Raw genomic sequence first — 14,745 nt, 5'->3', positions numbered from 1 at the left:
CCACTCAAAGTGTCTCAGTTCTCTTCCTCAAATTTGAATCGTAAGACAAGTGTGTGCTCAAACTATAAAAAGTTTCCATGGTGCACGAAGACAAGTAAGAACAGAGTTGTGGAAATCAGTTTTTGTTTGGCCACATGGATAAACTGAAATGAGGGAAATCAAATCTTTGCCTTAATCTGTTGATCCAGCAGTTTCCAAGGGAGGTCGAATGTTGACCTGGCTAGGGATGACCTAAAATTCCAAAGGACACTGTTGCATTTGTTACTCGGACTTTTAACGCAACTGACTGAAATCTGAGACAATTGAGTGGTTTGAGTTACGGTTGACCGAGCAGTGCCGTCAGTGTTGTCTTTATGGACCCCCTAAAAACAGATCCCCTGCATTGTAAAACACCTTTGTAAATGTTTGTAAATACTGTGAAAATTCCAGTCACTAAATGTAAGCCGTCACTGAAACAGTTGATGATTTCCTTTTGCGATGGTATAACATGTGACTGTGTTTTTTTTTTATTTCTGTGACATGTAGCAGTATCTTGCCAAGTTTCGAATTTGATTTGTTTTTGAGCAACAGGCCTAGGGCAATTCTTGCAAATCACTGGCTACACCTTGTGTCTTTGATTTTGCATGAAAGATGTCATATCACAAAATGCTTTTCTTTTTTTATATATATATGTAAAACCAAACAGTTGCATTCTGTAAAAACAAGAATCGTCAAAATGAAAAATCAGCTACTTAAAAACTGCCCCCAACTGAGTCATTTCATGAACCTTGCATATTTGGCTATTGAAATTGTAACCCATAATGTCGTTTCCAAAATAACAGCTGAGTTTACTCGTAAACTCATTAACTTCCGTGGATTTCTTTTGTTCTTCCAATCTACCATCTTTCTCTGTGGCACATAATCTGTTGAATACCAGCTGATGCAATGTCATTGATGTGTACTGTGTATGCGAATTGCCACACGACACAACCCCCCTCATCAAAAATCAGCTCTCCCGACAAATGTTGAAAATGCTTCAGAAAGAGAATCAGTGATAGTAATTTAAACTGACGAAGTAAGCATGGTTACCACTCTGGACAGAGCAGCATCTTGCAAAACTCAGAGACTCTTTCCAGACAGCTTTTCTGTTGTGTCAAGGAGTTGTGCCGGTGGCCAATTTGCATACACCGATGCTCTGTGCCAATATGTGCAAGAGATGTTCAACCATTTATTTTGCAATGTTGCAACTCCCGTTCTGTTTTCCCTCCTGTCCTCTCCACTTTGCATGCATTTATCCGTATTTTGTGCATTTTTCTCCCTTTGATTTGGACAGAAACGTTGGCTTCATTTTCTGATATGCTGTTCAGTTGACTGAAATTTCCAATATATTTTGAAAAAAAATTGTTAAATGCAAAAGACAATCACGCCCTCTTTTGTAACAAGAGTTGCGGACATATATAATTTTGAAAATGACAAGAATACCAACTTTTGTAACAAGTAGGCTTACTGTTCACTATGCAGTTTTTGTAATGAAAGAGAACTGATTAAAGTTTATCATAAATTTTTTTAAATTCGTATGTCTGACCGTCCTGTTTATGATTGTTTTTACTCGCCAATGTATTGTAAAAATTAGAGGAAATATTCCACTTCTGGAAAAGTATTTTTTCTATGACGTAATACATTTTAAGTTATTCAGTTAAGTCATGTTGTTTCAGTTTATTGTGATAAAAAAAAAATGGTTGAAAAGTGCAGAATATAAGCGTAATTATTGTGGTTATTTCGCAGGAACATTTTGCGCCAAGTTGCATGCTGTCCACAATATTCTAGAAAAGAACCCTGCCCTCCTTAACACATCTCTACCCTTGCAGAGCCTGTGAACAGTTATTTTGCTTTGCATGGTCTGACCATGTAAAACATTGCAGACAATTCACGTTTTGTTTAAATGTTGAACTTGAAGAGCCTGCATGCTTTGTTCTCAGTTTCAGCATCGACTGGTGTTGTTTTGAAACTGGTCATCCTGTTTTCAGTCTAATTAACAACTTTTTTCTTCCTGCACTGACAGAATGGAAAAGTTTGTGAAAGAATTCCTGTTCTAACTTCAAACAGTACATGAACCCCGTCTACTGCAAGCATGGGTGGTGTCGTGGTCAAGTCTGTCACAAGTTTCTTTCATACAAAGTCCCAAGTGGCAGGTTGAACAATGACTTGTCAGACCTCCTTAAGCTTGGGACTTTGCTGAAGCCTGGATGACTTCTGATGGACTTTTAAGAAATGGGCCACAACAGTGCCCACGGGATGCTGAAGATTTGTTAAGGTGGCAGTTATGTTAAATGCCAGCTGCTTCACTGCAAGGATTTCTCCCGAATGAGCATTTATATGTACTTAATGCATGACTACCGTGCCACTGCATGTTTTGTTTAAGTGGTATTTGTTCTTTTTTCCAGTCACCAAGAATTTGTGCACGTTTTCAGTTCAAGGATTGCCTGTTGCTGGCCTTTTTTCCCCCTTCAAAGTTGGACGCAAGTCAAAGACAAATCCAAACTCAACTTCATAAGAAGCGGGGAGTAAATGATGCCCATTTCCCAACGAATGAAAAGGCATGCCTTTGTCGCAGATCATTTCGAGACTTACTGATCAACTGAATTAGTCGTCTTTTGGGGTGGTACATTCTGCTTACATTGTTTATATGTGCTTGTTGCTTCCTTCATCCTGTCACCGTGGTTACACTTAACAACCATATACTAATCACTACTAATTGTAGTAAGTACCCCACTGCGTCCCCTCAACAGACATGCAACAGAACAACAACAACAATACCATCATCGGCAAGCAGCCGCTGGAAAACGGCCGTAAACGCCAGTACGAGACCCTCCTCAAGCTTCTGGGTAGCACCTTGCCCGTCAGCCGCAAGTGCTTCTGCGGCCTGAGCCGCAGCTCCTCGGTGGTGTCCAGCCGCTCGGCATCCAGCCCCGAAATCCAGGAGATGGCCTCCAGCCCGCTCAGCCCCCAGACATCCATCTGCCGGTCGGCGTCCAGCATGAGCATCAATGAGAGCCGCGCCTCCAGCCCCGAGATGACCTGGGTCCGGCAGGCCATGATCAAATACTGGTACAACTGACAGTGCAAGCGACCTTTGAACTCTGACCCTTTCAGACTGATAAGGTCAAGTTATAAATACATATAAATAAACCAACAAATCCTAAAAAATCTTGCTCCTGTTGCTGTAATAACTCGAGCTGCTTAACTCCTTTGGGCTGAGGTCAGCTCCATATGACTTGTATAGGCATGACCGAGGTCAACCAAACATGACCTTTGTCAAATAAATTCTTATTGCATCATGGGAGGCCTACTTAAATATGCGAAAAATTTTGTATATACTATTTCGAGTTTCCAGGTTTTTTTACACGTAGATTTTTTCCTGAAAACTGCGGCCTGTGATAAAATGGGCTCTTCCCACAATGCAACTCGACAAAGTTTGTCCATACTTGTTCCTTTCTTGCACACGGATTGGCTCTTGCAAAGGCAACTGTAAAGATGTAGATATTGTGGCTGGAGTTGTATGATTGAATATTCAGTAGATGTGAATATGCTGTATATGCGGATCGCGGCTTTGTTTCGCAGGTTTTTATATGAATTTATTTTTTTGAAAGCAAAGTTATTTTGGAATTGTCGTCAGCTGTTAATTCTTGTGCTGTTAAAAGGCTGTCATGGGCTTGACTGATTACTTTTGTGGGAAGAACAAGTTCAAGAGAAACTTGAAGCAACCTATAAATGTGGAAAACCGTTCCTAAGCATCCAAGTTTTTTTCGCAATATAGGAAGAGGAGTCACAAATTGTTGGCAGTCAGAAACCAATGTGTTACCACCTGTAGTGAATACATTGACCTTAAAGTGTTTTTGCAAGGTACAACTTTTTTCTTTCATCTAAAATTGCCATAAACGTATGTTTAGAAAGATTTCTGAGCCGATGAGCCTGGTCAATGTTTGGTTACCTTCGAGCTACGGTACCTGTATTAATCTCCCCCTGTTTGGTCGACCTAGTTGTCGGCAGTGGCATGTAAGTACATTATCTGCTATGGATTTGAACTTTACTGATGAACAAGGCTTGGCTGATTGCCATGCTTCATTGCTGCGCTTTTCTGAAGTTTTGCAGGCGATGCTGCATATCGCCAGTATACAGTCCCTTGTATAATTTTGTCTGAAAAGTAGGTCTTTCCCGGAAATCTTTTCACTTGGAGGGGGATGACAGTCGGCTATTCCACTGTATTCAGGCTGCATCAATATACATGTATAGCAGTGTTGTGCGGATGACTGTACATTGGGCACGGCAAGCTGTAATTTAACAAAAATATGTGGCATTTTAAACCTTCTTTTCCTTGATCATTTCAATTTTGTCTTCCATCAAATCTTATGTAGAGTTATGTTATGTAAATAGGACAAAAAAATTAACAAATCATGTGTAATAATCTTCCTGAATTCTAAGTCACCCATCGATATTTTACAACGTGTATTTGTACTTGCGTATTGGTCATGTTAGCTTGACCACTGGATTGAACACATAAGAAAAGGAGCGCTTGAGAAGAAGAGGTGGTCACTCAAGCAAGGTTATTCTTTCTTTGAAGCCCTGTTTGGATTGATTCAAGGAGTGTTCACTCTACTCATTAGTGTGTATAAGCTTTACTTCCCAGTTACCTACTTCGCGTAAAAGTACATCATTTACCGAAGTGTCCCTTGCGAACATAAATTGGCCGAGCTAGAGGATATTAAAGATTTTGCAATTCTGCAAATTGTTTTTTAAATGCAGAAAGTACAGTGAAGAAAGGGACAGCCTTTTTGAACACCTTTGTTAGCGGTGTTTCATTTGTTGACAGGGCAGTCCATAGCCCATAATAATGCTGCATAGACCTACGTGATGTTTGGCGTACACGCACAAAAGAGGCGAGATCGATTTAACTTCAGTCTGTTATCTGAAATAAGCAAATGGCCGACATCGGTTGCTAGGTTTTCTTTAAATGATACCCCTTGAACACCAGTGTCCTGTTTTTGTAATTTCCTCTACGCAACTAACTACGTATGCACGTTTTGTTGTCATTAATCATAAACCTGACTTGGAGTTTTGGAACCGCTGCCTGTTCAGTGTCATTCATCACTCCGGCGACAATAACCAAGGCCCTTCTGAATTACTTATAGCTACATTTTGACATATAGCACGACAAAATGGGAAGCGTTTCTGCCCCCCCATTGACCCGTGCGTAATCTCCAGCCGCAATCACGTCATTTGGACACGGCCTCGTCGGACAGTCCAAGCGCTGAACGGGGTTGCTCTAAACATTACAATATCCATCGCTTATATTTAGCGTGCACGAATTAATAACATTACTATCATATCAGTGTTATTCCGTCGTACCATTGAGGTAGGAAAAGTTGCCCATTAACAAGGTTCTGTAGTGCATGTACATTCTCGAAGTATTGGTATACAGTGGTGTAATCGAGACCATCACAGGACACAAGACCACGCACAAGATGCCAAGTAACAGGGCGGACAATGACAAAGGACTGGTTTTCTTTGCAGTTCCTTTGAAAATCTTGTGACTTGAATTCCGACTGGAGGTCTGGTGTGGTCTTGTGAAGGTCTTGTGTGTCTCAACTGCAACACTGTTGGTATAACGTTACCAATAAAGCGTGACCCATTGTTTCATTTGGATAATTCGCTGAACTGACACAAGTGTCCTGTTCCTTCTCCTGTCACGATGTTTTGTTCCCACTTATTCCACCATAGTTTTCAGCAGTGTTCCTGTCATTTCGCATTAACTTTGAGTGCGCTAGGTAACAAAAACAACACTGGCTCGATAGCAAGGTGCAATTCGTTCCTGAAGAAAGTCAACATTGTACCAAACTCAACCCACTGATCTGAAGTTTGTCTATTTCGAAGGGGCAACGACCACGTTGGCCCTATCCTTCGTGGGTCGTGCTCTTCGGGTATTTACCAGTATAAAGTTAAGTGTGTCTACGTCTGTTGATATAATGTATATAAGGTGTGGTATATTCTAAGTACACACAAACTGGTTTGTTATTTTTATATTAGTTTGGGGAGGTTTCCGTGCCATCAACTTTAGAGTCCATGGTTTGCTTCAGGTCAGCTGCTAATACATATTTATAGGCTATATTACATATGCAGCCATTTAATTAGGGACCACTGATTTATGTAGAACAGTTGTTCCTTTTTTGCTGAGGAACACTGTCGCCTGTGCCAAATTCTGTACAGAGCTCTCTGATTATTGTTTTGACTACGGGGTTACGATGTGCTTGGCCGGTATTAATTTGTCCAAGACCGGATCTGGAATATGGCCGCTGACATTAATGCCCCAGCTGAAGGTGAGGGACTTTATCAGCCTCCATTCTCCTGAGCCTGGCACATTTTTTATTCCCGTTCATAAATACGGTACCTTTTCGGGTCACAAAGGCAAAACACTGGCTTTGCAGGTCCTGTAATGGGTTGGGGCTCAACCCTAACCTTCCTCAATCCTCCAACAGGTGAAGGATTGAGGAGGGTTAGGGTTAATGAATCCGCCTTTTAACGGCTGATGCCTGATGGTCGCTTAGCTGCCCCCCCACCCCCACTTTGAAAATCGTTCTGCTGCCGTACGTCGAGGTGAAACAAGTTTTAAAATTATAAAATACTGACAAAGTTGTTCAACAATTGAAACTCATTTTTTTCTAACGCCCTCTAGCCATGTTATGTTCCTCTTGCGAGTAGTCGTAAACAACCTTCTAATTATGGTGGATGGACTCACACATGGCACGTACTACTGCGTGAGCTGGCGTACAGCCAACCGGTGTGTTATCGATAGAGAGAGAATAATTGCCTAGTACTATGCTCTCTAACACGCGAGGGCTTTCGACTATTAGGAATGACTAAACTGTCATCGGTATATTTATGCATTTAGACTTAAATGTAAACCTCCTGGACGTTTGTTTCTTGGAGGAAACACATTTGGTAACGAGGTGTGACCATGTCTTTTGATCCACTTGATCTTACTTTCTGCGCCATTTCGCAGGTGAATTGAAGATGTCAGCTTCGTAATTGCTCTTGTCACTCAGTAACTTCTTTATCAAAGCCAACATCTTAACGACCGTGCGAATGTATCAAGTTATTTATCCAGACCTGCTTCTCCAAAAGAAAAATGCATTGCATGGCCTGAAAGTGTACTAATCTTCCGCCTTTTTCAAGCAAAATAATGAGCTGTGGTACAAACGCGAATCCTTGAAGTAATAATTTGAATGACGTATACATGTATTGTCCCAGAGATTTGCCGACAGACAAAACAATTCCTGAATGGCATCAAGTATTCGGCCATCTGCTTCTCATGATTTTGAACGGTACAAGTGATTTAACTGAGTTTAACCAACGTGGAATTTCCTAAATAAAGATCACTCACTGGTTTGATGCTATGGCTTGTGTCTGTGTTTTGTACTGAATTAATATATCCAATTACTATTCCGAGTTTGCTTAACTTGGCCTCTCGATTTTGCCCTTCAGTTTAAACCCCGTTGGCTACACTGAACTTTTTGACATAAGGAATTTCAGTTCAAAAACGTCGGACAACTTTGTTAATACGCAATATATTTTAGATTTAATACGAAGTCAACAAATTGTGAAACGCTAATGAAGCCAAGTCTGTAAAAACAAAGTTTGAGTGCAGTAATATTTGATACATTTTACTTGTAAAATATGAGAAACTAAGTTTCTGATAACTCATAACTTTGCCATTTTAAGAAAAAAATAAAATACATAAATCTACAGGTAGAATATATCAAAACTCACAAGTATTATAGACCCACGTATATAGATTCCCTGTTTTTCTGAGGAAAAACCATTCCAGTCGTAAAAGGTAAAAGTCTCCATATTTCCAATTTGGCACCATTAAAATTAAGCAAATGCTAAATTCCCGTAATATTCACATTTCCCGATTTCAAATAATTAAATCCAACTGTATATGGAACTGACCACTTTTAACCTTAACCATGGTTAACATATTTACACCAATTGTAGAGGATCGTCATACGTAAATAGATTGTACACTGTGCACAAAACCTCGCCCTTGGGTCCACATTAGCTGGCTGCGGATGGGAGTCAAACCCCGCCCATTGGAAGTGGCCTATCGTCGCTAGTGAATGGTTTTCATCGGCCCCCATACTTTTGTCAGCTGTAGCCTCGACACGCAGATGCAGCCCCTGCCTTGCAGGAAAGACCTGATACCGCAAAACGGAGAAAATTGAGGTACTACGGAATCAAACCCCCCCCCTTCGAAGCTCGCTGTAAGAAATGATCACCTAAACAGTATTCCTTTGGCAAAATCCAGTCAGCGGTTTATCTTTTATCGAGACACTTAACAAGTTGGAAGTTAGCTGTATAGTTCTGTTCATTTTTAACACTCCAAATGCGCATGTGCTTGTGCAATACAGCACATTAATGATGAAGTACGGATGTGCAAGACGTCGACCATAAAGGTGGCTACTGCATGTAGGCTCTCTGGCATCGCTATAGAGGGTTTGCATGGCTGTCATCTTGCAGGCCACTGCTTCTGTTTCATGCGGTATGCACAAAGGAGGTTTCCCCGTGGAACAAAAGAACCGCCTTGCAAGATGGTAGCCGCGCAAACTCTATACTACGAATTTCTCCAACAGCATTCTCACGAGTTGATATAAGACTGGTAGCAAGGTCTTTACGAGACCCATTCAATGACAAAGCATTTCAACACACAGCTGAGGTGTGTTTGTCTACTGCCACCAAGAGGTAGAATATGTCTGATAAGAGACTCAGAAGGGGAGATTACGGCAAGTAATAGACAAAACATGCCCCAGCTAAGTTTACTTATGTCAAATGACTGAACCGTGGACAAAGAGGGCATGAAATATCTAACGAGTACAAATGCTAAACAAGAATAACATCGGCCAATTCAAGGGTGGATCCGGGTGGGGCCATGCGTTCCTCAACCAAGGGCCATTTTTGTAAATTTTAAATATTGAAAAGTGATGTTTCTCCTATTTCAAAAAAAGTGTAAAAAGCCAAGTTTTGCCATCCCAAAACATGTTTTGCCCGCTGACAATTTAGTTCCGGATCCAGCCTTGAGGCTAGTCAAGAACTTCAGAAAGTTTAACTGGTACATGCATCTTGAACGGGGGCACATTCAAACAACTAATAAACGCTTGTGTGCCTCAATGTGTAACAGAGAAATTAAGTACTGACTGGTATTTGTCATTGTGATGCAGTTTATGAGAGCAGGTTAATATCTTACCAAAGGTCAAGGCACTTGTGTTCCTGAGCAAGCTTCTTAACCACTATTGCTCTCCATCGCATCTCGCTCGGAGCAGAGTTGGTCGCTGCAAAGGCTTGGTCATCCCTAACCTTTGCCAAGAGCCAGGTTGGTATACATATCCCAACAGCGCATGCCCAAACTGAAGCATGTTGGAGGCTATAGCGGAACAGCAGCACGTGTGTGCAGCCTAGCCATATACCGACTCGCGCACCTGCTTGGTTCCTGAAACAACGCACCTTCAAGAAGTACTCATCTGGCTCATTTTTGGCGCACCCCTTCGCATGTGCCAACAGAATGCCAAACGGTCGCAGAACATGGGCAGATTCTTTGTACAGTATGTATGGGTTAAGCCCCATAGAATCTGCTTTACTCTTCCACAATCTATAGGTACAAAGGCAGCAAAATACCACAACTACTGAAGATGCATGCTGCTTACAAGTTCCCCTTCCAAGAACGCCAGAGCAAAGCCAGGAATGATTTGGATAACAAAATGCCTCACAAAGTTGGTCCACTACAATTGAGTGTCATGCAAATTACTTCATGTGAATCTGTACATTGAAACTGAAAAAAAAAAATAATAAATTTGCTTCTCAACCACATGTGACCCACTGAAACTTAAACCACTCCTGACTGAACATGACTGAAGAGTGAGAGCTTATTTCTTTGACAACCCGTTGCGATGACGTCACAAGCTGTCCCGTGGCCATTGTGTGTGTTCTTAAATGCGTCCTTTGTCGGCGAGTTCGCTCATGAGCTTGGCATGGTAGTCGGCGTGTTTCTTCTGCAGCTCTTTATCGTTGACAGCACTCTTGGCCCAGTACGTCAGCCCCAGAGCTGGTCGCCAGCGCTCTTCAGACCTTAACATGGAGACAACAGAATTGGAGAACTGAAATACACGTAACTAGCTGGCCGGCAACTTGTGAAGCGTCACTACCGATCAAACTGATAGATGCTCGAGTCAAACTCTTCAAAGCAGGGAGATCTCGTTTTATAATTCTAACATTATGAAGGCTAAAAGTCATTGTTGCTGAAGCTTCACTGACAATGAAGCCCAAAAAAATCAAGAGATTTTGGAATGAAACTCAAGGCGGAAGGTAATCATTGAACGATGCAATTTTAATGGCCGGAAATCTTGCTGTGAACTTAAAACCAAATTTTCCTCACGTAGAAGGAAAATGGTGGGGAAAAAAATAGAATTAAACACAAAAGCTTTTCCTTTTCAATCAAGATCAACAGCCCAATATCAGATCAACTCACTTATTTTCTCCCGCCCTGTGAACCATGTAAGGATGGTGGCCCAGGAGGGTTCCTGTTCAGCAGAAATTAAAGGGATAGATAAACAAGTCTGAATGAGAAGGTCTCTCGTATTTTACTCAAAACTGGCAGCTCACTGAACCTCAGTGTGTGCCAGACTGTCCTCTGCTGTGGGTACCGACTCTCTTCAGTGACCTGGTGGCCTTTCTTGTATCTAATCTTTCTTATGAGCCACTCTTCTCCACAGCTTCCTGACCCTTGCAACAACATCCTATCACAACTCGGCTTTCCTGACGTGACCTCCGAACCGTTTGTGACCTACCAACCTCTCTTGTGACCCACTCTTTCTGGTGGCCTCCTGACTCATACCCAAGCTTTTTAGCCTTCCCAATGTACACTTCTGGCCTGCTGGTGACCCGACTGACCTTTCGTGGCTGGCATCTCTTCCTCCGTCTCCGTCATCCAGTCTTGGTAATCCACGAGGGCCTGGCTGAAGCCCAAGGCATCTGTTTTACAGTGCTCTAGTTCCCCCTTCCTATCCGACTTAGGGACATAGTACAGACACCCAGTTTCAACATCAACGTCGTCCAGGGCAAGCCAAAAGGTTATACCTGATGGGTGGAACAAAATCGCCATTTGACGCAAGTTAACACCGTGACTAACAAGGTAAATTTTGTTTGAAGTTTCAAATCACCACCTTCAGGGCACGTCTAACCCAAACTCTAATGGGTACATCCATCCCGGATCCTAGTCTTGGCCACCAATTTTGAATGAAAAAATCCCTCATCTTTTTAATTTGGTAAAACCTTAACTCCAAGCGGATACAATTTCATGACACTTTTTTCAAGTAGACTCAATTAAAAACGAAGAGAGGTTTCCGAAATACCCTTAAAATGAGTTGTTACAATGAAGCATCTGCTAGCTGTCTAGTTGACAGATCAGAACCCTGTCTCATTATTTATACATGAAGTTCTTTTTTCCTTCGCCCAGACCAACGAAAAGAAATCTCAAATAATACGTGCATACACAAAGCTTGGTAGTGATTACTGCTGACCTCTGTCATGCATGAAATATTTGCCGTCCTGATGTGGCGGAGTGCACTTGGCTCCTGGTGGCTTGGAGAAATACTGCACATTGTTGGGGATACACTCCTCGTTCAGGAGCAGGTCGGCCAGCCCGTTGAATGCAGGCGACTCCCCCAAATCCTGCGTCAGAGGTCGGGCAGGAGAAAAATCGACCAATCAGAATCAGTCAGAAGAGTTTGGAAGGGTGAAGTCGAGAAAACCTGGTAGCAGTGTTGTAGTCGAGTTGTTTTTTCTGAGTACAGAGTACTGCCGAGTAGTTAGATGTCCGAGTACATAAAAGTCTGAGTACTTTGCCAACCGAGTACAAGTACTGGTTTTCAAGTACAAGAACTTAGGAGTACGAGTACAAGTGTGACTACTTCTAAGGCCAAACATAAAAGTAGCTGTGTTTCTGGTTAAACAACCCAACCTAGAAAATCACGCGGAACCTATGTCCTTTTATTCGACAAATCAATAAAATATAGAAACTTATGATGCCTTGCCCCGAGCCTAATTCTATGTACATCGTCCTGTACGTTATATTCTTTTAATTCTGTAAAATCGCTCAATCTTTGTGCAATCTGTTGAACTTATTGCATGATTCGTCGATTCTGGCATCACCAATTAACCTTCTCTTTCAAATTTGTGGTTGTGGACGACTGCTTCAAAAAAGGGGAAGTCAGAGATTTTATATACATGTGTAATTTGTACTTGATCAACTGACAGTGCAACGTGAAGGTGTGATCATGCTGATTGCCTGATCATCCCTAACACAGACATGTACATGTATCCATTTGTAGCCTGATTGCCTGATCATCCCTAACACAGACATGTACATGTATCCATTTGTAGGTCTCTAAAATCCAGTAAAGGTATTCCCTGCCCTCTTCAACCTGAAGTTTTAATGTAAAGTTTTCTGTTAATAAAAAAAGTCAATACACAATGGTACTTTGCTATTTTAAAGCAATTCAGAACTCACTTTGAAGAATTCATCGTGGTCCAGCATTCTCTCCAGGCGAATGATCGTATCTTTGTTGCCTTTCTCCTCATAGAAGGCCATCTTTGGAGGCAAGTCAGGAACGACGTCGGTCTGGTATCTTTTCAGTTCCTTTTTGATGGTTTTAAGCTCATCTTCAGAGATAAATGTGTCAGCCTGTAAACACGGTAAAGTCCAAATCAAATAGTATGGGAAACTGGATTGGGCCAAGGGAACGTCAGGTTTTGAAGTAATAACGGCAATGGTTGGGGATTTCAAGCAACGGTGAAGTCCAATTTACCAATTAGGGCCTATCAATCTTTCATTTAAATGAACAATAATAACCCTACATAATACTTGTAGTAAAATGTAGCACTGAGCGCTGTCGCTTGTAAGAGGACATGACTTTATTGTTCTGTGAAGCCATAAGATAAAATAGATAGGACAATGTATCATACAGTGCTCTGGCACTATGAATGCATGGCTTTATTGTTCTCTGTACAAGTAACAATGGAAGTAACCTAGCCAGAAGTAGTAATCTGTAGTGCTAGGTCCTTCAGGCTCAGACTATTTCTTAGTATTTTGTAGTACTGTGTAGTGTAAGCCAAACAATATGCTTGGCGGTTAGGGTTAAGTGTTCTCCAGTTCATCTTGTTTCCCCTATGTATAGGGGCATACCGGTCCGTGCCGGTACTGGTGGCTGTTTCTTCCTTGCACAGTGCCTCCATAATTCCCTCCTCATGCTCTTCGTTTTCTTGCTAATACGTGTACATTCAATTAATTTGTAAGCCAAATTAAACATTTTCCCCTGTTGCATGTTTATGATGGGTAAAGATTCCTGTATAGGTGAAAAATAGGACTGTTCTTTTTGGGGGAAAAAATGCATTTTCCCCTCCCCCCAACCATTGGCAACCATGCGAACTAAAAACAAAATCCAAGCTGACCAATAAAACTTTGAATGGTTTTATAAGCCGTGCCATTGCCACAATTGCACAAAAACAATATAGGCCTACTTGATATATGTCAGCCTTACACAACTAAAATACCTGCTGTATACTGCTCAGTCTTTGGTGATTATTACCTTTGAATACAATCCTTGAAATGGATGGATTACTGATGCAGCTACAATTTATCGCGAAATTGATTCCATCATGTCCATGCAATGCCAATAGCCTAATTTATAGTCTTGACTTGAGCAACCATGGCAACCTACCTACCCGAATGTAACCCTTCTCCTTGAACATCTCTGCGATCTTTGATTCATCAAGTCTCTCTGAGAACCTAGGCCACGATGACACTGCTCCTTCCCCAGTCTTCTGCTTTTTAGCTTTCGGGGAGGCCGCCATTTTGCGCTGCAAATCGGTCGAATTGTCCAGCAGCTCCGACGTCGCTCAGCCTGGCTGGCAATTAATAGGACGCACTAGCAGACTAGACAAGCTAGCTGGACGCGTGATCAATCAAACATTACCCTTCCTCACATGACGGACCTGATCCCCGTCTCGATTTACGCAGTCTTTTCACAGGTGCGGTTTCCAGACTATTTCAACCTGCTGTTCAGGTAATCACAATGCGCTTCCCGTTGACCCTTGGCTTGTATTGTCTTAGCGCACGTAGGCGCCATACTTTGACTTCAAAACAAACACAGGAAAAAGTCACCCTGCCCTTCCCAAGAATCCCGAGGAGTACGACTGCAGTATAAATTGTTGAAAAAGGAGGAGATAATAAAGGAATAAGAGGCGAAAACAAAACCTGCGGTGTTTTTAAGGATGCAGTGCTGAACTTGAAAACAGGAAACAAACATGAGCTCTGTAATGATGATCGTCCCGCTTCGATTTCGTAACCATCCAGGCCCATTCAGCCATAGGCCTGCCCAGCAGACATTTCAAACTCAGGTCGGTTTGCTCACCTCATTTTAATATAATAGAAAGCGCATTCGCGTTTATCGCTAATTCTCCGAATCAGCTTAATGTACTTTCTGGTTTGGGGGACTACAGACTATTGTATCTATCTCCAGCTCGCTAGAGTCACATGCGTGCCGCCAGGTCTTGCCCAGATCAGATGGTATTTCTGGGTACCGAATCAGCCTACACGAACCCCGCAAAAAAGGCTCTACACGAAAACGCTAACAGGGGCGGTATTTTTCCCGCAAATTC

General features: G+C 42.0%; 2 protein-coding genes across 12 annotated transcripts in view; one reads left to right on the top strand and one right to left on the bottom strand.

Moving 5' to 3' along the window:
• The window catches only part of LOC110981038 (uncharacterized), a 73,981-nt gene extending 66,551 nt beyond the window's left edge, over positions 1-7,430 (top strand). For 7 of the 10 annotated variants that reach the window (XM_022238198.2, XM_022238195.2, XM_022238200.2 and 4 more), the window contains one exon: positions 2,769-7,430. In XM_022238198.2, coding sequence (XP_022093890.2) covers positions 2,769-3,097 — 329 coding nt within the window. In that variant the 3' untranslated portion in view covers positions 3,098-7,430. The other 3 variants (XM_022238202.2, XM_087145752.1, XM_087145753.1) reach the window with 2 other exon arrangements.
• Positions 7,431-7,585: 155 nt separating this feature from the next.
• On the bottom strand, positions 7,586-14,165 carry LOC110981039 (uncharacterized). 2 transcript variants are annotated; one of them, XM_022238203.2, is made up of 6 exons: positions 13,810-14,125; positions 12,596-12,769; positions 11,607-11,757; positions 10,978-11,163; positions 10,556-10,607; positions 7,586-10,155 (listed from the first exon to the last, which is right to left on the bottom strand). In XM_022238203.2, the coding sequence occupies exons 1-6, from the start codon at positions 13,936-13,938 to the stop codon at positions 10,017-10,019; spliced, it is 831 nt and encodes a 276-aa protein (XP_022093895.2). In that variant the 5' UTR covers positions 13,939-14,125; the 3' UTR covers positions 7,586-10,016. The 2 variants fall into 2 exon arrangements, with proteins under 2 accessions (XP_022093895.2, XP_022093896.2); XM_022238204.2 differs by lacking the exon at positions 10,556-10,607 and having other exon boundaries at positions 13,810-14,165.
• Between the last annotated feature and the right edge of the window lie 580 nt (positions 14,166-14,745).

Source organism: Acanthaster planci, linkage group LG14 (assembly GCF_054643075.1).
Source record: "Acanthaster planci isolate LZ-2023a linkage group LG14, COTS_SCS, whole genome shotgun sequence".
Taxonomy (NCBI): Eukaryota; Metazoa; Echinodermata; class Asteroidea; order Valvatida; family Acanthasteridae; genus Acanthaster; species Acanthaster planci.
Note: the sequence above shows the minus strand (reverse complement) of the source record. Positions and strands in the feature narration are given on the sequence as shown.

Excerpts from the sequence above, each read along its gene's own strand:
- LOC110981039 (XM_022238203.2), bottom strand. The coding sequence starts at position 13,938 with ATGGCGGCCTCCCCGAAAGCTAAAAAGCAGAAGACTGGGGAAGGAGCA. Across the intron at positions 11,758-12,595 it reads ACCACGATGAATTCTTCAAA|GATTTGGGGGAGTCGCCTGC; the intron begins GTGAGTTCTGAA and ends CCTCTGACGCAG. Across the intron at positions 11,164-11,606 it reads ATATTTCATGCATGACAGAG|GTATAACCTTTTGGCTTGCC; the intron begins GTCAGCAGTAAT and ends TCCACCCATCAG.